This window comes from Equus przewalskii, chromosome 1 (assembly GCF_037783145.1).
Source record: "Equus przewalskii isolate Varuska chromosome 1, EquPr2, whole genome shotgun sequence".
Classification (NCBI taxonomy): Eukaryota; Metazoa; Chordata; class Mammalia; order Perissodactyla; family Equidae; genus Equus; species Equus przewalskii.
The window spans coordinates 99,291,349-99,316,647 of NC_091831.1; the positions used below are offsets into that span (position 1 = coordinate 99,291,349).

Below are 25,299 nucleotides of genomic sequence, written 5' to 3' on the forward strand. Positions count from 1 at the left end.
CCGCCGCCGCAGCCGCCGCCGCAGCGAAGGGGCCATGTTGTGTGGTGTGTGGGGCGGGGGGGAGGAGGAGGAGGGAGTAAAGCCGAGAGAGGAGACGGGAGAGAGACACCACACACACACGGCACAAGATGGCCGGAGAGGCAGCAGCACCCCGAGCTGTCAGGCGCTCCGCCGCGGCCGCGGGGCCCGCCGGCCGGCAAGGAGCTGCGCCGGGCGGCCCGCTGGCCCGCGGGAGCGAGGCGGCAGCGGCTAAGGCGAGGCAGGGCGCGCGGTGGGGTCGGAGCCCCCGGCAGAGGCGCCCGGGGCGGCCGGGCCCGCGACGCCGAAAGCGCCGCTGCGGCAGCGGCCGCGGCCGCTCCCCGGGGCCCCGGCGGCTCGACCCGGCGCGGGCGGGAGGCTCGGGCGGGCGGCCCGGCGCGGGCGTCGCGCGCGGGCGACCAGGAGGTGCCGGCAGCCGCGCTCGGACCCGGTGAGTGGCTCCCCGGCTCCTTTTATTGTCCTTTGTCCTTGGGAGGAAAAGCAAAATGTCCTTGAGCGCGCGAGCAGGAGGGGGCGGCGGGCCGGGCCTCCCCGGGCGGCCCGACGGCGTCGCTCGCCGGCTCTCCGGGCGGGAAGCGCCGCGGGGCCCGGGCTGGGGGGCGCGCGGGCCCCGCCGCAGCCCCGCGGGGGGCGGGGGGCGGCCGGCGGCCGGGGCGGCCCCGGCGGGAGAGGGGCGGCGGCGGGCCCGCGGGCGGGAGCCGAGGGGGCCGCGCGGGGAGAGCCCCTTTCCGTCCGGGTGAGTTATTTTGGTCTTGGGGGTGGAAAAAAATCCCTTCCAGGTTCTCCGGCGGGGGAGCTTTTCCCCCTCTTTCCGGGGAGGTGGGAACTCATCTTCGCGGTCGAACCCCAAAGAACAATGGACGCCTGACGACGTTTAAACAAAAATAAAACTTGTTATTTTTTTCTTTTGGGTGTTGGCTTTTAACTCTTTCGAGGCCGATTTCGCAAACGGCTGCAGTGTTACCGACGGGAAGGTACTTGCTGCTGTTTAGAACCGTGATGACGTTCAGGTTGTCGTTTAAAACTGCGAGTTGCAGGGGTGCTGCTGGCATTTGAGAAATTACGGAGCCAAGTTCACTCTCTCGTCCGGGCTGTTTAATGGAAATCGAGTTTAATGACGGTGCGAGGCGATGACGTTTGATTCAGATAGTGTCTTTTTCCGCGTAATTACGCCAAGATTATTTGACATTCTGATGTGGGGATAATGGTGACATCGACTGTTTCGTACTTCTTAAGAGGTCCTGGGGAGCCGTTATCTGTAACTTATCACACCTGGATGCTAGAACGTACTTGGGTCAGTTCCTAGACTTTTCAAAGTTTAAGTTCATCGTTGTATTATTTCTAAAAATAATGTATGTTATCACCAGCCACGGTCGACAAAACTTTTACAAAGGAATATTGTGACACCAGATTTCTGAAGTTACTTTCTCGGAGTGTAAATATTGAAGTGGGACTGCTCTCGGTAAAGGGCGATGAAGAGGAGCCATATTTGTTGCATTTGTTGCATGCATAAAAATCTAGATATGCTTAAAACGGAACAGTATTTTACTAATATAAATTGGCTTCGAGAAGATTGGCAGAGCCCTCCGTATAGTCCACGGATTTAAAAAACTGTTTGAGAGGGAATTGAATGGTTTGAAGAACAAACCACAAGGCACAAACCTTTGTGTATTTTAGAATATATTTGTCTTCATTCTGCGGTAGCTGTTCTGTTGTAAAGGTGCAGATCTACGTAAAAAAAGTGCTGGGCAGGTTTACGAAGAGCTTAAAAAACCAAAGGTACTAAAGGTGTAATCGACCATATTTCTGAGGGTGTTTTTGTCAGTGAAATTGTTTTATTTTTCGAATAGCATTCATATAGTGCTACATGTTACATCAGTTGCGCATATCTGGATTTTCCAGAATCTGTTGTTTAAGTACCAATTCTGGTTTTTCAAATCAACATTTTTGAAATTTTTGAACACTGAAAGTGGTTTTAAATGAATATTCTGAATTTAGTTTTTCAGAATTCTTTTTGAATAGTGAAATGCAAAATAATTGCTAGCAGTTAAACCTCACAAGATCTTTTTACATGAGAAATGAGGGAAGGAAGAGACTGAGAATGTTCAAGACCCTGGTTTGAAATTGAATAAAGGTCATAGCTACTACATGTTTTAGACTTGCTTAAAAGACAAAGCTAATATCTCACTTGGTGAGATCAAATAACTTGTGGTTTAAAAATTTAAAGTAACCAGTGGCCATTTTAACTTCACTAATTTCTCCTGGAGGAGTTAATTTTTAATTGTTCATAATTCGTAAAAGGTATTACTAGGTGGTAAAGGAAATTTTGAGATGATTTCAGTCTTTAAAAATGGTAAACTTCCGTTTTGTATAGTGCCTGGCATCAAAAGAAGAAAAATTAAAAACAAGGTCATAATCTTAAATCTGTCCAAAGATGTGAATGTTCTGCATTCCATTTTGATCTCAATTCCTTAATGTCTAGTGTTTGTCCATGCAACTAAAAGACGTGGAAAACAAAGACTGACAGTAAGATAAGAAATAACTGCAACTTTAAATGTACAGGTAGTGTGTCGATGAGCTGTCTCTTAAATTCATCCATAGATCGTCTTTGGAATATTTTCTCATTGTTTCATCACACTGAAACTTTGGCCAAGCAATGTTTAAAAATCAAAACATTGATATAATCTTCCTTTTTTTTTTAAAGGTAACTTACAAGATTAAAATTAAATTTGGTTGACGATGGTTCTGAACAAATACAGCTCCTTTATTTGAGGTAAGACTGGGTAAATTCTTATTACTTTAACATAAAAATAAGCTTATTAGATCTTTATTTTGTTCTGTGATCATTTATATTTCTAGTAAGTAGTGAGTATGAATAAACTAAATATCTGAAATAATTTTACAAAGCCTTTAAGCCTTTTCATTGAATGAAAAGTATACGTGCATAGCCATTGTAATTTAATGTGCCTTTTGAATAGTTTAAAATACTGAAGGTTCTTTAAGCCTTTGTTTAATTTTGGGACTAAGAAAAGACTGATTATATTTTGAGGAAAACCGAAATACCAAAGATACAGTTTTTGTTTTTAGTTCTCTTATATACTGGGCAAACAGGTTTAATCTTCTAAATATTTAAAGAAATAAATTTATTAGAAAATTTGAGCTAGTTACTATTCATACTAATAGATTTTAGGCAAGAAGATTTTAAAAATCAGGCTTTGTGAGCATAGACTTTAGTTTTTGTTTCTTTTATATAATAAAAAGTTTTAAAACACTTATTCCTACTTGCTGTTGGTTGTTCCATCAATAAATTGTTTAGAATGTTGTTTTTTTTCCCCAAAAGGTATGCCATTTTGAAGACAGACCGTGGAGTTTTATCCTTGAGGACAAAGGAAATCTTTGCGAAAGTCTTATTTTATATAGCAAGTAAGTAAATATTTTTATCCAACATCTGAAATTTAATAGCTACCAACATGTGAGTAGGAAAATATCACTCAAGTTTGTCAGTGAAACATAAACTCTAGACTTTTTTTATCTCGAATAAAGGATGAGAAAAAGCCCATCAAATTCCTTTACCTTACGTCAAAGGACTTTTGTATTAGTATTAAAACAGTTGATAGATGTAATTTATATCAGAGTGGTAAGACACGCAGTATTTCCCAATAAAATGGTGCTTCAGGGTTATGGTTAAATTAGTAGTTGAGTCATCAGAACTATGTGTCTTTATATTCTGAAATGTACATTCTTCAGCCATTTTTTTTGATGATACACATCACGTTTTAGAAATGGCCTAGAATTTTGGATTTGCTGATCGTAGCATAGTTCTTAAAAGAACTATATGTCAAAAACTAAATCGACACTCTCATATTCTAGATATTTTTTAATGGATTTAAATTATTCATTTTACCTGTTTTTAATGAGTTTGTTTTCAAAGGTACAAAAATGAGTTATCTTACAGGAAACTAGAATAATGCCTCTAAAGAGACCTCTGAGAATCTATGGCTTACTAATTGTTTTTAAAGCATAAAAGGAAGAAATAATTTTCAACATGTATACAGTACTTTGACATCTTAAAACCAGATACGTGAATGAAAAAATAGGTCCACTGATAATTTTCAGGAAATATCCTTTCTTCAAAAGTTAACACTGAATGTGGAAATTAATGTCAAGCCGCTATTATAAGGGATTTACCAGAGGAAATATGTAATACAATAAAAGATATCTTGGGAAATTTTAAGAATAGCCAAATAACCAGGTAATTAATATAAGGGCAAGTTTACCTTTGTCCTTGAAGTTTATGTGGAAAATCTTTTAACTGTTCGTGTTGGCTTATTCTGTTGATTCAAATAGGTGATAAAGGTAATATTTTTATTGCCTTTGCTTTAGCTTCATTTTTTGCTTTTCAGTCCTTTTGTTATTTGATCACATTTTGTGTTTATTATAGTGTGCAAAAGAAAACTAAATGTTAGACCTTTAACTGTGGTGTTTTAAAGATATAACATATACAAAAAAGTCAAAACATCTTTCATCCTAAGCTTCTTCAACACAAATGGGAAGGTTAGGGCTTACTCTATGCAAATGATAGGATATTAGATTGGTATTCAGCTGTGATTGGATACTGATAAAAATTGAGAGTTGGGCCTCTTAAGACACAAACATATATAAAGAGTAATGTAAATTTAAGTATATGTCGGCAATAAATTTATAATGGCCTACCAAAGATGTAATTTGACCCATAAAATAAAAAGTGAATGGTTGAAGAAGGTTAGGAATGTTAAATGAAGATTTTTATCCTTTTCACTCCAGTATCACTAATTAGAAAGAAAACCTAAATGATATAATAACTTCTAAATTAATCCGCAGTCAAATGGAGTACAGCTTTCCTTTTATCACCAACAAGATAAAGGATTATAAATCACATTTTAAGATGGTCTTACATATACTTTGACCTTCATGATAGTGCTTATTATATTCAGTGTTTTGATACTTGCTGCTTGAGCCAAATTGTAAAATGGGCCGTGGTTTTCATGGATAAAAGTAATGGACCCATGAGGGCAATATAAACATAGATAACTATTTTAAATTGCTGTATTCCATAAGTAAATTATTATTTAGTTTATTCCTATTTTCTGCTTAAGAACCAAAGTGATAAATACTAAAATACTTGTTTTTAGCATTTTAAACTAATTCTTGAATCATAAAAATCACATGAACAAGTTGGTGATGGGGTTGCATTGCATTTGTCATGATAATAACTGTTTAACAAATTAACCCGAAGTTCTATGGAAAGGAAAGAAGCCATGCCCATAGTTAATCACAAGATTTTCATGAACCATGATGTGATACTTAGAGGCTGGATTATGTGAAATACATAATTTTGAATATAAATTTTCTTTCACGTTTAGTTTACTATTCACAGTTTCTTGATTATTTAAAAATCTGGACTGTGGACAACCAATTAATTTACTTTTTCTCCTCTGAGATTTTATTCTTTGTTGAGGGGCATAGGGGAAAAAGATAATTTGAGGACATCTTCATCTTCTGCATTAATGAGAGGTGTATGGTAGAGTGGAAAATATAACTGTGATTCAGCAACCAGGAGACCCAGCCTCTAATGTAAATTAGCCCTGTAATCTTGACATTTTAGTCGCTGTACCTAGTCTCCTAATTTGTATAAAATATTTGTGGAGTTTCCAATCTCTTAAGATAACTTTTAGCTCTTAAATTGTGCAATAAAAATAATGGTAAGGAGTGTCTAATTCTCTTGTACAAACTGGAGAATAGTTTTTGTAATTTTTGCATTGCAAATTATGTTATTTTTGTGGTGACACGAGACCTGGGCGATGGTGTACCTGACTTTCTTAATTTTAGGCATTCCAAATATTAATAAGTAATACAAATGCAGCCATACTGGAAAGTTGATCTTAAAAAGCAGTTAGTGTGAAATTGTCTTTAAGCAATTAAGATTTAGAATGCTACAATAAAAGTATTGTTTGGATTTTTTCAGAAAGTTATTGAATATATTTACAGTTTAGTGTATTTCATGGAACATTTGCCGTTGACCATCGGGATATAAATGGGGATTTATAGTTCACATACCTGACATAATCTATTTAATTTCCTTTAAGAAATGTCTGTATTCAATGATAAATATCCTCATTTTACCAACCACCTTCCTCTTCCAGATTGAGTGGTTCAGTACAAACTTTTAATTTTCAAATTGGCTGTTATTTCTGAATGTAATTAACCTTTATAGTTTAAATTCAAGGATATTCTGAACTTTATAAATAAAAGCTATGGGACTTGATTGTTTACATATCGTTCAAGTAGCATGTTTCCTACAACAATTTGATAAACTTTTGATTTAAACATTGTGTAAAGCTGGATAGTTCTGTGTTTTGGAAAACAATCATTTGCTTTTTGAAACATTTATTTGAAATTCAGTATTTCTCAAGCAATTATACCCTTAATGTGTACTATGTAGTAATCATCATTTTAATTTAGATTATCAAGCTAGACATTTTGCTTTAATGGTTTGTGAGTTGTCTTGTGGTGAAGATTTCTTATTAATGTTAATGACTATCACTACCTTATTTTTGTGGGAGATTTCTTATATTTATTTTACACTGCTCTCAGGTTTTATTCTTAATTTAAATGTAAAAATTGTTTTAAGGGTTTTAAAAAGTGACAGAATTAAATATCCCAAGAAAAGTACAAACGGGAATAATGATAATATGAACAGGACTTGACTAAAGCTGTCCTTACCTTTGATTATAAAAGGACCAGCAATCAAAATGGTTATTTATGTTATACCTGTACTTTCATATTAAATGAGAATCCACAATACTGCAAAATGTTAAAGATAGGTGGGAATATGAGCAAAATCATCAACTTTTGTAGTCTCCCTAAGCTGAACTTGGTTTCTCCTCCTTCAAAGGAAAGCAAAGTACTGCTTTGTCACTTTTTGGGCAGGAGGTTGTATTGTAGGTTACATTGGTGTCGCTGATTTTTGTGGTGGTGTGAATGAGAGCTAAGTCCTCTTCAGGTTTTGGTGGCACCTCCTTGGACTGGTAGGGAGCTTTTTTATAAGCACGTGATCAGACCAATATGATGGATTTCCCTCAGATATTTCTTTCACCAATATTCCCTAAGTCAGCTCCACCCTTCTCTTAGGTTAAATCAATTTATTTTACTTGGTTGATTTAAGGTTTGTCTTTGTTCACAAATTCTCTTCCTTATAAGGTCAGATTAAATTTGGAAGCTTAAACATAATACAATGTTGCTGGTAAAATTCTTCGTTTGTTAACTTGTTGGAAGGATATTTTAGCACCTTACTCTTAAAGGTAATTTTGAAGCAGATCTTTACTATATTTCTTGATTAGTCAAAACGACTAAGGGGATTTAGATTTGGTAAGAGAATCAGGAACTTATTTTATAATTTGAAAATTTGAAACCTTAGTCATTTGGGAAAAGCATTTGGGTAGCTTAGTTTTAACTTGAATCCTAAACTATTCTATTACTCTCTAAAAATCCTTAAATTGCTATACTTTAATATTGAACTTTAAACAGAGCTTTTTGGTAGTTCTACATGTTACTGTGATTATTATAATCATACTTCAAAGCAGGAGTGACTGAAAAAAGTGTATACCTGTGTTCTGAAGGTATTTGAGACTTGGGGAAACATCATCTTCCATGTTTAGTTTATAAGGTATTTCAGTCTAACGAGTGAAAAGTGTGGATATGATGTTTTCATTACCAAGTACCTATTTTAGAAAGGGTTAGTGGTGGTTGAGTTGAGTAAGTCAGTTCAATTAGTAAAAAAGTTTGAAATTGTGCCTACAGTTTTCTTTCTAATACTTTATCTTAGAATAATGTTGGTTAAAGTACATGATAATGTGAAATAATAGGCAATATTAAGGAGTGAGAAACATGGCATTGCAGGTGGGTAATTGAAGTTTTCCTTTAGAAGTCTTGAGAGTAGATTAGATGAAAGACCAGACGATAAAAAAGTTCTGTACTGTGAAGGAGTAATGTTTCTTGTTAAACAACTAGTTCTCAATGCTGTCTGCCCATTAGACCGACTTAGGAGCCCAGATTTTTACCTATTCTCTTGGAGCTCATGGGGACTGAGACTTAGGCACGTGAAAGTAACTTATTCTACAGATGAGCCCCCTACATTTGTACAGCCAAATTTAAGATCCTCTGGGTTAGAATTGTTTATTTTTTGCTTGGACTACATTGTTCATAAATACACATACATGTTAGTCTTCTGGTGAGTGATCCTTACAAGATGTTGAAGTTTCCGAATAAATCATGGCATTTTGATAGTCTATTTTTGTCTTTTTCTGTGTATAAAATTATATTCTTTCTGTTTTCTCCAGAAATGTGAATCCTGAGAATGAATTCTGTAAAGGTCCTGTACAACGTAATAGATGTTGGTGGAAGCATTTAGTAAGTTTTATTCAATTTACATGTTTAATCTGTTTTTTTACCTTTAAATATGAGTTTGGAAGTCTTGAGTGAGTCAGTTATAAAAATATAAAGGGATTTAGTGAAACTCAAAGCAGTACAAAAATAAATAATCAACGTGGTTAGATGTGTGTAAAGTTTATTATTAAAATTTGCTTATTAATTTACTCCAACCTATTATTATTTTCTACTGTCTCCATTTAAACTCAGGCAAAGTTAAAATGCAAAAAGAGACTCACATTTGAACGTGCTTCTAACACTACCCTAGATTTGGGTGTCGGTAAACTCACCCCTATTTTTGTTAATAAAGTTTTATTGGAACACAGGTATGCTCTTTCATTTACACGTTGTCTGTGTCTGCTTTCCCATTCAGCTGCAGAGTTGAGAGTAGTTGTAGCTAATGGCCACGAACTCTAAGATAATTTACTGTCTCGTCCTATAAGGAAAGCTTGCTTGCTCTTGTCCTAGATCCATCCCTTTTGTCAACTGTACCCTACCTGTGTAGAACTCAGAAGAAGCCCTTGGGTTCTCTTTTGGTAATAGAACATACTTTTTAATGCATCTCAATGTAGTAATTCTAATAAGTAATTCTGAACTTTCCTTGAGCTCGAAAGCTCAACAAAAAGTTCTTTTCATGCTAGGATTATGCTTAGGTATTAGAAGACTTGGTTACTACTACCATGGATTAATTTTTCCAACTCCCAAGCTTAGAAATAGTGGGAAAAGAGTTAGTGGTAAGGCTGTATACATGAATTTGGATGCATTCTCAAAAGGATTTATTTATTATTGACAGACCTTTTTAGGTATGATATTTACATACTAGCAGTTTCATAGGAATCATTATTTTTGAATCACATTTGGAAATCCGGATTCTTTATGATTTTTGCTTCGAATTACTACTTCAACTTCCATTGTGTTAAGTGGCTACTAAGGCTTGCAGAATAGTGAAATTCATTTTTGTTTTTTGATGGAGGATGGTGAGGGCAGAGATGAAACTTGTGACCTCATGTCTTACCGTATTTTACAGAGATTAATTGCCTGGCACATAGTGGATGCTCAATAAATACTTGTTGATTTATTGTATATAGTTTCTATGAAACATTATTTATCAACTAGTGTTTTGGGTCTAACTGAAAAACAATGAAATTCGTTATTAAAACAAGTTTTAATGCTTTAAATATTAATTTTTAGGTATGCTAGAAAGCTAAAACTTTGACTCAGTAAAAATTAAAAATGACAAGAAACTACAACTGTCAATGTCTTAACATGCATTTGTCAAGTTTTAACTAATAAAGACAATGGGGAAGATTTGATTTGATTATAAAATCTTAAATGACTCTTTTTCGTAGTTATCATAATTGATCTTATTTTCTTACTGATCAATAGCTGGCTGGTCTTTTTCAAATCATTTTGTAGTTTTTGTGCTCATCTTATTTAGGACCCATACGTATTAATATATTGTAATCCTGTTGAAGATTAAAGCTATTTTTGGTAATAAGACAAAATATGTGAATTCACTATTAAATGCTTTCAAATTTAACGACCAGTACAAAGAAGATTGAAATCAAGTCATAAGCACCAAGAATCTTAATTACATGACGGGAAGGATCAATTTCTGCTCCTGATTTTGATTTTGTACCCATTTTCCCTTTGGTTTTGCAATAAGTACTTGAGTTTTCAAATAATATGAATTACATTAATTTAATAAATTATAGCATTATTAAAGCCATCTACTTTTAAAAGTAAGGATCATTTATCATTTCTTTTTTCTTGTACTCTTCCTTGTCCCCCACATTTCTTCTTGGTATTAAAAATAGGAGTTTGCTTGGAAGGTGGAGGTAAGGAGATTGCTTATTTTAGAGTCCCTCTTAAACCCAATCCAGTAATGAATTACTTGCTTGCATTCACCTACAACTTATTTTACTATGTCCTAGTATTTTTGGGATACATTTACTGAACTAAAATTTAAAGAGAAGACCCCCTTGCTCAATTTTATATTCTTAATTTCCGGATCTGTAATATCTGGGGGTTTTAAGAGGTAGTAGTTATTATAACCTTCCTAGCATAGAAGCCTTTACCTTTGCTTGTGGTGATTGTTATTTTAGTACAAGCAATTTTCCTTACAAAGGAGGTATAAATGAGAGACTGTCATAGAGGAAAAATTCTCCTAACTTTTCCTAGTATGAGCTTGAAGCTTATGTGAAATACACAGAAGATCTAGATCTGTGTGATGATGGAATTCTAGATCAAACCATCATATCTCTTCAGTAGTTCACAAATTGCTGAATGATGTGGAGTAGTAGGGCTTTCATATGTAAATCCTGCCCAGTTTTTCTGTAGTGATCTTACTTTACTGAAAGATTAAATTCTCTTTTTAAAGCAGAAAGTGTTTTGTCTTTAAATAATTGACCCCAAGATCCTATGGATTCTTCAGAAATAGCATTACTGTTGGAATATAAATTATTTTGATTCAGTAAGGTCAGTCTGTAGGTCCCCAAGTACCTTGGTTGTTGTGGTGTATCAGAATAATAGCTAACATTTGTTGAGGTCTTTCTATATGCCAGGTAATTTAAAAGCTGTAAATGTCCTATCTCATTTAATCCTCACTACTGCCACATGAGGTAGGTACTATTACTATTTCTATTTTACAGATGAAGAACTGGATTTTGTTACCAAAAAAATTTCCAGGCGCTCAGAACTCATGCCTGCTTTCTTTTTCACTTTTTAACATAACTTTGCTTACTTGCAAATTGAACTTTTGTAAGAATTTGTAATTCCATGAAAATAAATGGCTTACACCCAAGTCCCTCATCATTCTTTTAGGTTCTTTGATGCTTGTGAGCACTTTCGCTTATTAACAAAATTTTCACCACAGGCTTTTGGATGGCTTTGCAGGAATGTAGATTGATCATGGCTTTTTAATGTCGTAAAAGTTGTCTGCTTTCTCTTGTACCATTCTTTTTCTTCATTCCTTCTTTTTTAAACCATCTTAAATATATGTGATAGCATGACCAATACGCTAGTATTTTCTGACCTCTGTATTTGTCACATAAACTAGAGCATTTTATTGAGTAATTTTGGAATGATTTTAATATCATTAGGTTTTCTTTTGAAAAAATGTTTTTCAACAATGGTTTTACACGGAAATTTTATATAATGTCCTGGATAAATTTTACTACTTGTCCTGTGGCAGAAGAATATAGAAGCATTGAGTTTATCATTTAAGGTACTAAGTTGAATAAATTCAACCTATAGCCATTGAAATGATTGTAACTTGGTGTCAGTTCATTGTTCACCATGATAGTATTTACATCCCCAACTTCATTTAGAGCTTTATCTTGCATTGTAGCGGTAGAGATTGGGGAAAAATTGACTTATAATTCACTCTGCAAGAGGAATGATGGTATTTTTATTTTTATACTTTTGTGTAGAAGTATATGTCCCTTCATTTTAAGGAATGAACAATTCAAATGGGAGATATTTTACTGACATATGAATGAATGAGTTATTTAATTCTCCTTTTAGGCTGGAAGAGAAATTGGCAGAATATATTAAGGAGAAATATCTTGCATTTGATGTTTATTACTGATGTTGTGACACTCATTTTCAGTCTTTTTTAAATATGAGTGGCAATGTCTCTTGATTAACCAAATAGTTTATTAAGTAGATTTTTGTATTGTATATGGTAGACAATAAATCCTAATTATGGTTTTAGGAGACACGAGGTATTAGCTATGTAATGAGCAAAAATGCCTTTATATTTAATAATCTCCTAGCAGTCACCCAGACTTTATCTTGACAAATTTAGTGTGAGAGCTGCAAAGTTTATAGAGAAGACTGGGGTTAAAACTTAGCTTTGCAATTATGTTTGATCATGACAAATCAAGATCATTTAGTTAATGGTAATATCTCCTGGCTTCCCACTTATCCCTTTAGTTCAAATTATTTAGGTAATGGATTTGTTGTTCTTTAAGGAACATTTGATGTTTTGGGAATGGGAGTATTTTATTTGTATTTAATTTGAAATCTGATAGCGTTTTATCAGATTTGGCAAATATCAAATAACCCAGGCAGATATTTTGCATTTTTGATCACTTTTTTTCCTAGTGGCTACATGTTACTTGCATTTTCAGAAATGTAGCCAGAGATGGTGGCATCTGTATTGGCCGTTTGTGTTATCTAAACAAAATTAACATCTGTTGGACTGGAAATCTATGCTGTGATCTACTGCTTTGGTTTTTTTTTTTTATCCCTTAAGATTCTTTTCCATAATTAGTTTTATTTGAAGAAGCTTGGAAAGTTTTCTGCATTGAGATTTAGAACCCATAGTGTTGCTGTGATTTAGCTTTCCAGGATCTTTGAATTTGAATTTTTGTTTTTACTTCTCGTGTAGACAGTATAACAACATTACATTTAACTATTAAAAATTTGACTCTTCACTGCCACTTTTTTATGGTTACATATGTATCTGTGACAGTAGAAGAACTTTGTTGCTTGAGTGCAGTCTCTCTATGCTTCTCTCCTTGAGAAGTTGTGTGTGCAGTGCATACAACTTTAATACAGTTACATAGTTTAAAGCTGTTACAGAATTAATGCTTTGTGTATGGTAAGAGTATCTTCAAGGTGGGTGGATGTTCTCTGTTTGAAGGAATAAGATTATTGGTATTCCAACAGCATTTTTTTCTTTTAATGTTTTCATCAAGCACCCAGTCAGCTTGAAGAGTCTCAAATGGACCCTACTACTGAGAAATCAAGATGGCAGTCCACTATGGGGAATTGAGGAAAATGGATTAATACAAGAGTGCTGTGATAATATACAACCAAGACAGGGTTCTTTTAACATGGATTTCATGACATGAATGAAGATATAGGTTTCTTACCCAACACAATGGACAGTGGATTTGACTTTCTAAAGACTTTTTGTATCATTAAAACAAGTACATTTTTGACATTTGGAGAAGAAAGATGGCACGTTAACACAGATGATAGTTTGTATGCCTGGAACTTTTTGCAGTTTGATTTGTATGAGTATGACCTTGTGGAATGTTAACTTTAATAAAATTTCTAACGCTTTAAAATTTCTCAGTTTGGGCTTTTTTTTTTTTAAGCTGAAGTTTCATTAAATGTTCGGTTATCGCCCTAAATAACACTTTGACCTTTACAGTTTCCCAGCAGTAAAGTGTACTGAATAAAGCTGGTAAAATGGAAATGGTGTGCTGGAAAATGTTTTACTTGGTTGATTTAGATTTGCCTTTTTTCACAAAGTTGTGGAAACTTATTTGTGTTTTAAGAGATGGTTGTTTGGTTGAAATGTATTTTGTGCTTTCTTAAAACCTCTTCAAAATAACCAATGGGTAATAATAGAACATTTAATTTGCCATGAGATTTTAATGAACTTTTAAAACAAAATGCCTTTGTCTCAAAATTCAGGATGAGTGATACTGTATTTTTCTGAGTTACTTTGTGTTGATGGAAAAGGTTCCTTTTACCTATGTTTTTTAATATTATAAATAAAACATCTGGCAATAGAATATTCATCTGAACATTGAAACTGATGCCTCCTATTGTCTTAATAGTTAATATTGGGGGAGAGGTGTTGCATTTATAGGAAACTGTCCTTAGGGTATTCATAAAAGGTCTTAAAATTTTGGTGGCAATAATATCTGTAATACATTTTGTGTAAGTATGAAATAGGATTGTTATCTTGTATTATTAGTCTGTACATTTAGGAATTTAGAATAAATCACAACATGTCAAATTATTATAGTGTTGTAGATGAATAGTGCAGTTTCATTTATTGATGATCAACAAATACCAGTTTTAGTAACCATTTTAAGTTGTGGTGGGCTTCATGTTGATAGACCAAATGAATTGTTGATATTTTCCCATTATACAGAAAACAAAGAATAGCTTTAATTTTTGTTGGTTAGAATAGTTAATCTTACTGTGTTTGTGGTTAATGGCAAATACCATGGCACCCACAATCATGATCAGTACCTGTGCAGCATTTGTTCTCATGACTGAGGTGGTTGGTCTATATAAATGAAATGTGGAATTTTGGGTTTTTGGTACAAAATTATCTGTTGTAGAAAGTACAGAATTGAAAGTGAGTTTTGATTATGGATTTTGCATTTACCTAGATGCAACACTGTTGATTTTGTTGGGTATGAATCTGAAATGGATTTCTTCAGTGAGGGAAGGACATTGTTCTGGCAGATTGTAATGTTGAGTAAGGAAAGTTGATAATGGTTCTTTTTGGACGTGTGAATGATTTCTTGGGGTGTTTGTTGAGAGAAAGTATTGAATAATTTGTTTTTGGCATTAGTAATAATTTTGTTTCCATAGATCTCATGGTTTTGATATTTAGAAGAATTTGCCTGTGACATTACTTTGATAAGTTGCCGTCAGATATGACCGATTGTTATTAATTTACCATTGTTGAAATGGGTATATACTTAGAATGTGACTTGAAATACGAGGGAAGAGTTGGGATCTATGTGTTGTGTTGGTTTTGGAGGTGGAGTTTCTTGGGTTCATTATTTAAAGGTGGCCATGATGGTTCCATACTCTTGAATTTAAGAACTTGGTTTCGCCTGAATCAGTGTGTGAACTAAATATATTGTGGTTATGAGAATTTTGGGTGGTAAAGTTTGCAAGGTTATATAATGGGTTAAAGAATTTTTGAAAGTAAAAGGAAATTGAGATTCTTGAAGAAAAACCAGTTGCATTAATTTTTGCTCTAATGCAACTGAACACTAGGGAGGCGCTCTTGAGTTATACCCCTTTCTTCCATTTGGGATGGAAAATTCCCCCTTAAACTTTGCCTTTAGATAATGTTTTGGCTTCATAAAGAAGGCAAGACTTGAATTTAACTTATAAAATTGAGGTTTTGCTTTTATTTGGAAACCATTTTACCCCTGGGGGGGTTAATTTTTTAAAAGATTAGTACTTAAGATGAGCTTTATATTCTCTAAGAATTATCCCTCTTTCAAAATGGCTTGATAAAACACCACTTCCTGTCCAGAGAGGAAGTTATTTTAGCTCAAGGACTGAAATATTTAGCAGATCTTTAGACAAAAGGAACAAATTACATTTCTCTCTGGCTTAAAAAGGGTGCTTGAGCCAGAGGGGGTTAAGAAACCCTCCCCCCTCCCCCTGATGGGGTGGTCTGGAGGGGCAGGGAGGTGTGGGGGTGGGGGTCCTCAGGCTCCCTGGGATGGAGGATCTTTTTTTTTTTTTTTTGGTGGAGATGAAGGGGTGGGTCTATGGTACATCACCTGAGTTGTGGGGTAAATGTAGAGAGTGTCAATCAAAGGCAGAGCTCTCAGAGCTGGGAAGGAGGCTCTAGATGGCGGCTGTGCCTTAGAGAGAGCGCGCTCTGCTCCCTGCCTTCGCCTCACTTTACGCAACTTTCCCTAACTTTCGGGCAGCCTCAGGGGGCCCCCGCAGCCCCCTGCCTCTCCTAGTGACTTACTGGGGTCGATTCGAACCTTTTTTAGGGAGAAAAGCAGCTTTTAGGAGCTTTCTTTTCGTGCCTTGTTGGAAAGAAGCAGCCGTACTGAGAGCCCAGGTCGTTGTTTTTTCCAGCTTAGAAGCCATGGCGCACCTCCATTTTTGTGCGCTCTCCTAATGAGGTTTTTTTTCTTCCGGACTCGTTTTAGTATTAATTGTTGCTTTATTTTTTTGACCAGTTAACATATTTGAGGATTATTTTATTTATTTTTCGTTTTTTAACGGAGAATTTTGTTTTTATTTTTAATTATTTGGGATCTGATATTTTTCTACTAGTAGATAGGACTCTTGCTTTGGACCTACTACATGGATCAGGTAAGTTCATGATCATTAGTGATAATTTTAGGGATTTATATGTTTAAGCTTGTTTTATTTTCTGTAAATATGAGAAATTCCTGGATGACGCAATAAGATACAGAGATTGTTATTTGTATCCAGTGTGTTACTTTGAGAAACTTTCCTTATTGATAGTGATGATTCCCCGTTTGGTTTATCCTGTTTTTTTTTTTTAAGGAAAAAATAGAAATATTTTGTTTTTTGGTGTTTACCGCTGTTGTATTATAACAATATCGTTACATTGTCAGGACTTTGTTCCTGATAATAAAAACCATCGATAGAAGCTGGGACCTTACCTTTCTTTCAACTTTTGACAGTAAATACCTGGGCACAGGACTTCAAAGCAAACACAGATTCCCCCTCCCCCTTAATATTTAAGAATTAAAAGATGATGAGAAATAAGGACAAAAGCCAAGAGGAGGACAGTTCGCTACACAGCAATGCATCGAGGTATGAGCTATCAACTTTCTTCCTTTTTTCTTTTTTTGGGGAAACCTCAGCTTACATTGTTTACCTTGACAGACAAGGATAGCTGTCTGTTTTATTTTAAGTATTTTACTAATTTGGATTCGTTTTTTAAAGCGTGACCTTGAGATTGCTAATATGCCACACCCTAATTTTTTGGTAGCAATTTATGAAAGTTGAGTTGTGACTTAAGGCCTCTTACAGCAGTCAAAAGGTAAGGTACCTTTATTCAAGGGGGCCTTTCCTGTAAACTACAGTTTTTCTGTCAGTAATTTCAGTTTTTAGGTTTTTGTGCTGTAGAAAAATGACCTTGTCGGTTTAGCCATTGCTGCATTGCACCATTTTACATACAAGGCAAATTTTTTCTTTGAAGAATCTAGGATACCCAAACTTGTAACTGAAGGCCATAGAGGAGCCTGTGGTAGTAAATTATAGTAAATAGACGTTTGAGAAAGTTATATGAATGAAAAAATGTACATTTTAAAATGAAATTGGAAAAAAGACCCTTTGACTGATGCCTCTCAGTTTATATTTTTATTTGACTCTATATTTATTTTGATACTCTTGACATTTTAGGAAATTTTGATATGATTTATCAAAACCTTTTCTCGATGGTTACAGTTCCTGCATTTATGAAATCAAACCTGTGATCACAGAAATCCTGGAATACTCTTAATTTACGTCTGTTTTGTGTTTGATACTATGATTATAAGTGTATATTTTACATTTAAAATATTTTAAGGTTTTCATTTGTATGCTTATATTCAGTCAGTGCTTTCTGGTTGATAGATGCAGTGTTTTATCCTCATATATTAGTTGTAGCTGCTTTAAATTTATTGATTTATTTCGACAGAGTCGCCTGGAATGCTTTATCTTCTGAAGCTTACAAATGTACTGTTCAAATCATGATTTGTTTCACATTTGTTGGAGTACCTCATTAGTGATTAAGTAATAAAGCCTTTAAGATGTTTTCTTGTATGATCTGTATGTTAATTTTTAAAAATATATGCATTGCTTGATGTGTGTGCTTATGAATTGTCATGTCAGATTTTAAATCGTACATTTTACAAGGATGTGATTGGTTATATGATTTTTCTCCCCAATTTTGCTTTTTATAATTTTACATAAATAATAGACTCTTAGGTTAGTGAATTTGGAAGTTTTGATTGAACATGGTTTGTTATTACAAATGTTAAATTTTATTTGTTTTATTAACTTAAACTATTTTGACCCTTGCTTTTAAAAATAACCTTTCCAAATTCTTTTGCAAATTGAGTTGTCACATAGTTTGGACTGCTGTCTTTTGAATTGAATTGCCCAGGTAATTACCTAGGTTAGATTTGGGACAGAAAACTTTTTTACTAATCCTAACCTGATTTTTCTGAAAAGTAATGGTGATTTGAAGAAATAGGAATCCCCAGGTATATTTGACAAACTATTAAAGATTCAATACCTAAAATTGTTACTCCCTTGAGTATGATTTGCATAAGTCTCACATGGCTTTTGGCTTTCTTATGCAAGGTTTGTGGTTAACATCATTGATCAGACTCTGCTTTCTAATTTAAAAAATCAAGCAGTGTTGCTATTCTTCTAATAATTTACTCTCACCTGGAAAACTACTTTGAAGTTGTCATGCATTTGCCTAACTGGCAGTGGGGTTGCAGTTTAACAAGCATGTACTGTACTTTTAAATGCATTTTGTCAAGTATATTTTGATTCATATACCTGATGAATGTCCAAGAATATTTGAGAGACCCCTTGAAGAGAAGATGGAGTTTTATTTACTGTTACCCTAAATTGCATACCTTAATACATGTACATAATTATGACATCACTTCCTTTTAAAATTATAAAGCTAAAGGATGCTAGTGGTGTTTTATTGTAGTAGGTTAATGTTATTTTTAGTAAAGTAAAAGTGATGGTTTGGGTACCTAGTGCTTGGTTCCTTAATCCATCAGAATTTCTCCGTAAGGACCTAGTTTATATGCCACAAAGTCTAATGTTTAGGCAATACCACAAAAAAGCATTTTTGCAGCCTGAGCCACAGGAGAGGAAGGGAGGAGTTTGCAGGTCAAGTAAACTTTGGTCTGAGAATTACTTTAGGATTTGAAGGGATTGAGTGCAAGTTTTGGTAAACTGGATATTTTCCTGATTTTGGAAATAATGCAACACTTAATAGTGATTATATAAGTTATTATTTCTGTGTACTTCTGAAGTTAATGTTTAAGTATGTTATACTTTGTCTATCATGATTTTTGAAGATTAAAAAGTTGACTTTCAAAAATAAGATTTTAAAAATATTTGATACCTGTAAAGTTTCTAAATAGTTAAAACAAAGTTTTAGTGATACATATAGAAATGTATACCACACATTTATCTAAATAATTTGCAGTTTGGGGTAACCTCAGTAATATCAAAGAATGGAAACAGGAGAGAAGGCAATGTGAATGGAACTGTGCACACAAAAGAGTTCGGTGTGTTCTAGGGCGCTGTATTTGCAATTTATCTTAAGAACTGAAACAGTTTATTAAATTTATCTCCAAGTCGTCTGCCTATTGAACCAGATTTATTTTGATAACCTGAGGTCCGGGCAAAATCTTAAGTTTTTAATCAGCCTTTTAGCAGTTAATCTAAAAGCCTGGGGATGATTAGAAATGGCATAATGCAGTTACTTGTGGACTGGAACAGGCAGTTTTTTAAGTGGCAGCCATTTTATGACGCTGATAATTCTTAAGAATCGGGATTTTTGAGAAGACTGAAAATAAAGCGAATTGAAACTTCAGATATGAAAACCTCTTTTTTCCCTCCCTTCTCCTCTTTTTTGGTTCTCTGGTGCTGAAATAAAGGGCAACTCGGTAGTTAGCACAGCCAGCAGCTCTCTGAGCCCCTGGCATCTTGGTGCGGGTCCAGCTCAGTCACAAAATGGCTGTTCCTTTGTGCCGCAGCGCTGACAGACATACTGCATTGCACTGTGTACTCGCCAAACAGCAGGAAGTTGCCGTGCCGAGTTCAAAGGCCGGCCGGCGCCGGCGCCGAGTGCTGATTGGCTGCGCGCGCGCCTGGTAACAGCAGGTCAACAGCGACGGCCTTCGGGCAGGCTCCGCCCCTTAACGTCAGCTCGCCGGCGGGAGGAGCCAACGAAATGACGTCGGTCTGCGTGCGCAGCCTGTGTGCTCCGTCTGCCGGGCCAGCCGCCGGCCTGGCCGAGGGGGAGGGGCGGGCGCTCGGCCGGGACTTTCCGGTGGGCGGAGGCGGCTGACCGCCCTCGCTCCGGTCGGCGCCCTCCGCCTGCCGTCCACGCCCTGCGGCGTGCGCTCGTTTGCCGGTCCCTGGGAATGGTTTTTCCTCTAGAAGCGTCTTCTGCTTTCGGAGAAAGTGAAAGGCACTAATGACGGAAACCTTCAAGTGGAAAACCTGCCAGTTTTTACATTTTTCGCTTTCCTTTCTGATACCCTAGCGGGTCTTTTTTTTTCTGTTCACTGAGAGGAGATAAGTGAGTCTCGTTTTGTTACCATTGACCAAAACCGGTTCAGTGTTAGAGGAGGCACTTTTATGTAAATTGGAACGTGTTAACAGCTGTCGTTTAATACATGGCTCATAAACAAAGGGAAGATTATTTGAATTTGTCCCCGTGCGTTTTTACTTGGTACCATACATTTTCTCAATTGGCATTTGATGGAGAAAAACTCAGGTCAGTATGTGCAAAGTGATTTATTTTTAAGTTCAAGAACGGGATAGTTAAGCAGAAAATAGCTTAGGAATTTCCACTTGTTTAGTGACTATAAATATTAATTTAACAAAAAACGCAGAGTCCAGGATTAAGCATTCGTTACCATGCAAGCACGCGTTAGAAAAGAGCTCTCTCGGTCAGTGTGCACAGCACTTGCTAAAGATGTGACCTCCCCACCGTTGGCTGACAGCGGAACCACGGGGCAAACTCTTGGGAAACGTGTCAGATCCCCCATTCTGGAAACTTTAATTCTGTCCTGGGAGGCTTGTTCAGACGCTGTGGGCATGTGCATGATCTGCCTTGTTTGGAAACCCTTGCAAGGATTTCTGATTAAAAAAATTCTTTTTATTTACCAAGAACAAGTTCATTATCCAGTCACAAGTAATGAATCTAAGCCTGAAGGAGGGGCTAGTTTGGTTTTTCTCATTGTCCCCCGACAACGTGTTTTCCACGTCCCTGGAGTATTTTTAGCGGTAGCAGGAGTGAGCTGTCATGTAGTTGGCCGTAGTTCAGAAGTTTCTTGAGTAAAATAGGTTGCTTCCAAAGACACGGGGATCTCCTGAGTGTAGGTAGAGATGTTTACCTGGGCATGACCTAGGTTTCTGAACAAAGTTTATAAAAGGGAAAATTCACTACAATAGTCTGTTTTGTAGGTTCGGGTAGTCTTGGTTCTTTAGGAAGAATTCTTTAGTTTATAGAAGCTTTAGGTGAAACCGGGTTTTCAGTTTGCTTTACAGACTTGTTCATCAAAGCTTATGTAAGTGATTTTTTTTTAGTTATATTCTCAAATATAAATTATATATAGAATATCTAATGGTCTTAGAGACAAATATTTGGAGAACTTGATGATCATTAAGTGCAGCTTCCAGCTTCTTAAATTGCATCTAAAGCAGCAAGAACAAATGTTTGTTCTTTCTGTATATTGAGATTAAATTCTGGTTAGTTGTATTAAAATTTTAGTGTTGGTAAATGCCCTTAAACTCCTAGAAGTGGGATAGAATTAAGTAGCATTGCTCTCAGGTTCCAGGATATAAACTACTCTGTTGAGATTATTTAGCCCAAAATAGTTAGCATTACTGAGTTAAAATGCATGTTATGAGATAGCTGTTTATCTATGAACTGTTCGTGCTCCTTGAAGCCATTTGACCTTTTGAAGAACTAGAGTATTAGGTCTGTTCATTGAGCTTTCTGTGGGTTTCCTCCTGTGTGCAGATCGGCATGAAATGGCAAGAAAAGTCCTGATTAAACTCTCTTGGATTCTTGCTTTGAACACCTGCAGTTTCCAATTGATATTCGCTTCTTTGGAGATTAACATCTTTTGTAAAGATTACTGCATCACAGAAGGTGGGCAAAGAATATTTGAGGAGGAATTTTAGTTTGTAAAAGTTTTAGCAAGTTATTGCTTGGGAGGTGAATCTCAAAGTTCGGTTGAATTTTACCTAAAAGGGTCTGAAACTCACAGATTTGTAATTAGTTTATACCCCTCCGCGCCCAAGCAAACTTCTTGACGGCGAAACCTCCTGAGGCCACCTGAGATTTCCAAATGCCTATCATTTCTTCCATAAAATGTGGTACAGTAAGCTTATTCTTGACATAAAAGTTGAGTGACTGCTGTGTGTGGCATGTAGTAAATTTTTTCTGGCTATGAGCCACCATATATTTTTTTCAAGGTCTTTTAACTTTTTTCTGAAAACCTTAGAACTCACTTGGCTTCCTTGAAGGGGAAGGAGAGTCACTTTAGCAAAGAAACAGGTTTTTTTTTAATCACCTAAGAGTTATTTTGTATAAAGTAAAAACACTGTTGGCCTACTTATGCTGAGTGCTTGTTATTATAGCTGAGTAGTTCCCTCCCGCATTCCAGCCTCACTGGGCACTGAATTCAAATTTATACCTCAGCAAAATTGCCTCTTACTACTTGCTTTGGAACTTCAGTGTTATCGGTGTGAAGCCGGAACAGCAAAGGTGGACTCAGTCATCAAATGCCCAGAGTCCACCGTGTGTTAATTTTGTAAGCAGAAATTTAGCACAGTGTTGGAACACATTGTTTTTATGTCTGTTGTGACCTTTTCCCCTAATCAGTCTAAACTTTAATTGATAGGACAAGTCTGGGAGCAGAGACCTTTCTAAAAAGCTGGAGTGCAGTTTGTGAGGTGGGGGACAAGGCTTTGCTTTATGAAATAAATCGTGGAGAACCTCTGTGGAGGGAAGCTGTTCATGCTACATTTTGAAACACTTCCAATTTAGCATTTTATTGTTAACATGTTAGGTTAAGGATCACCTTTTTTGGTGTTTCAGTGACATCTCTGGACTGTATTTCATACTGAAAAGTGTTTCACTTCCCTTTACTGGAGAGTCCCTCTAGTTTGGGCAAAATGTGACCACTCTGCTTTGGCGGGGCAGGATGTTGCCAAAGAGCCCTGGCTAAGGCATCATTCTAAAGATACTGTTGATTTTATATACTTTGGATTCAATTCCAATGAGTTGTTTGGTGATTTGTGATGTGTTTACTGTTACCTCAGTGCCTGGCAAGAGCTGTGTACATAATACACACCAGTGTAGTGTTTACTTTGTACTGAAAACTTTTCCTCCAATTTAGGCCAGTGAAGTACTTACTCATTGTTGCACTTGAAATTTTCTCATTTTTAAAATGTGGATAATGATAATCTTTGTTATGAAGATTAAATTAAGTAATGTCTATAAGGTACTTAGCAAAGAGCCTGTTACATTGAAAGTGCTGAATACATGTAAGCTATTAGTAGTATTATTTCATTCCTAATGCTTCATCTTACTTTCTTACCCCTCCTTTCTGCACTTTTTAAGGCCCGAGGCCCGAGATTGGTGTCCTGGCCTCCCACAAGAGTCTGTTTAGGTTAGTTAGGAGAGACTTGTTAAAATGATTTTAGAAGGAGAGTCCCCTTTTTGTTAGTTGAAACCTTGGGTGTGTTTTGCAGTTAATCCTCTTCTAGAATTTTTTTCTGAGAAAGCCAGCCTTTTGAAGGGAGAGTATGATTCTTTCTGGACAGGAACAGCTTTTTGCATGAGTCATACATAGCCCGACTCTTGGCAGTCACTCTGAGTAGATACCTTTTTTCCCTCTTCTGGAGCTAGTAATTATTGCCCTGGTTTACCCTCTGCCTCATTTGCCCTCTCAAGCTGTACAAAATAATGAATAATGAATACCAAGGTGTGGGACTATTTGGATGTAAATGTAACTGAAGTAATATTTACAAGCAATATGTTCTGGGCTGTAGCTTGCTTTTAGTAATCAGTCTTCATTATAGCGCCATATATTTGATTTAGCATAATGCCTAAAGTTCAGTTTATTCTGTTAGAACTATGGTCCCAAGATTTGTGTTTTTTGGTTTCCTCTACTTCCCTCCTTTCCTTTTGGCTTATGTGTTACTTGAGTTCCTATTTTTTGTTCCTGTATCAGACCTTGGAGAGCTTCTAAAAATACCAGTGTCCAGGCCAACCTCCAGGATTGAGTTAATTTTTCAAAGCTCCCCGTGTGTTTTAAATTTTCGTGTGTTACATATGTTTGCAAGTGTCTCCACGTGTTTGAATCTCTGTTGGAGCATGGAGCACTTCTTGTCCTTACATTCTTTTCTAACCCTTGGTCTTTCCATTGCCTGTCCGATTTTCTCCATCCCCTTGTAAGGGCAGTTTTAACAACAGCTTGGAGCCACAGTTTAGAGGTCTGGAAGTAGGTCTGAAAGCAACGGCAGGTAGGGTGCTGATAAGGGGAGTTGTATGCTTGATGTAAGAGGAAGAGTTTGGTATTAAATGCCATGCCAGATCTAGCTTTTATCATACCTTAAAATGTGTATGCTGATGGAATTTTTTCACTCCAAGATTTCTGAATTCCTGCCCTAGTTGCTTTAATTTCTAGTGGTCTCCCCTCCTTATTGTAATTCTCTATTTAAACTCTTTTTAGATAACTCCAAAAGTTTGAGTTCCAGAATTAACTTTGAATGCAGTTACATTCCATTCAGAACTCCCTTTCCCTGTAGCGGATACTGGTAGCTGTGTAAAACCAAAGGCTACAGCTGTGGACATGGGCTGTATGGTGGGGCGGTTATTTAGAGTGATGTTTGTCACCCATTGGTAGGTTGTGAGTTGCATAACCAGCATTTAAAAAAAAGAATAGAATATGACAATAAACTTCAGGGTATCACATTTTCATGGGTTATTTCTAAGTCTGGCACTGCCTGTAATGCTGGTAATCTTTCATGTTGGATTTATCATGAAGGAAAACAACATGGGGTTAACATTTTATAGAAAAAGACCAGAGTAGATTTACATTTTATTGAGTGCTTACTGTGTGTCAGGCATTGGTTTAACGTTTTTTTCCCCCTGAATATTTTATTTAATGTGAGAGTTAGTGTAGCAGAAATGCTAGCGACCTTCTTCTGGTTAACTAACTCCCCAAATTAACTGTCACCAAGCTCTCTTCCTTTGAAGGTCTGTCGGTGGTCCTCCATCCCGCTGAGCTCTTTTATACCCATAGCCGTTGTGTTGTTTCACTGGAGTTGTATACTTAAAGATCTGTAGATACTTCTCAAATTTGTTTATGTTGGTTGTTATTGTAATTTTGCCTTTCAATTAAATAGAAACCAATAGACAAATGATTGTGAGAGATGTTTCAGTGAAAACAGTTGATTGCTTTGGCAAGACCCAGTAGTAGCTATCATTCATAGTGCCTCCAGTGAGCCTGGACCTCGTTCTCAGTCTTTCGTATGCGTTCATTTGAG

The 25,299-nt window shown here is 36.4% G+C and overlaps 2 protein-coding genes across 15 annotated transcripts in view; both read left to right on the forward strand.

Annotated features, from left to right (window-relative positions):
* Positions 1 to 49: 49 nt before the first annotated feature.
* On the forward strand, positions 50 to 13,583 carry LOC103558626 (cuticle collagen 2-like). 4 transcript variants are annotated; one of them, XM_070618814.1, is made up of 5 exons: positions 50 to 469; positions 2,744 to 2,812; positions 3,380 to 3,462; positions 8,418 to 8,487; positions 13,209 to 13,583. In XM_070618814.1, exons 1-2 carry the CDS (start codon positions 129 to 131, stop codon positions 2,745 to 2,747), a joined length of 345 nt encoding a protein of 114 aa, XP_070474915.1. In that variant the 5' UTR covers positions 50 to 128; the 3' UTR covers positions 2,748 to 2,812; positions 3,380 to 3,462; positions 8,418 to 8,487; positions 13,209 to 13,583. The 4 variants fall into 4 exon arrangements, 1 of the variants encoding a protein (XP_070474915.1); XR_546783.2 differs by lacking the exon at positions 50 to 469 and adding an exon at positions 671 to 775; XR_546781.2 differs by lacking the exon at positions 50 to 469 and adding an exon at positions 783 to 1,818.
* Positions 13,584 to 15,580: 1,997 nt separating this feature from the next.
* CHD2 (chromodomain helicase DNA binding protein 2) overlaps positions 15,581 to 25,299 on the forward strand; it is a 112,557-nt gene continuing 102,838 nt past the window's right edge. For 2 of the 11 annotated variants that reach the window (XM_070618702.1, XM_008531730.2), the window contains exon 1: positions 19,805 to 20,509. In XM_070618702.1, the coding sequence (XP_070474803.1) occupies positions 20,409 to 20,509 (101 nt within the window). In that variant the 5' untranslated portion in view covers positions 19,805 to 20,408. Of the gene's footprint in view, positions 16,333 to 16,670; positions 16,804 to 19,804; positions 21,893 to 25,299 lie in introns of those variants that run through there. The other 9 variants (XM_070618764.1, XM_070618798.1, XM_070618731.1 and 6 more) reach the window with 8 other exon arrangements.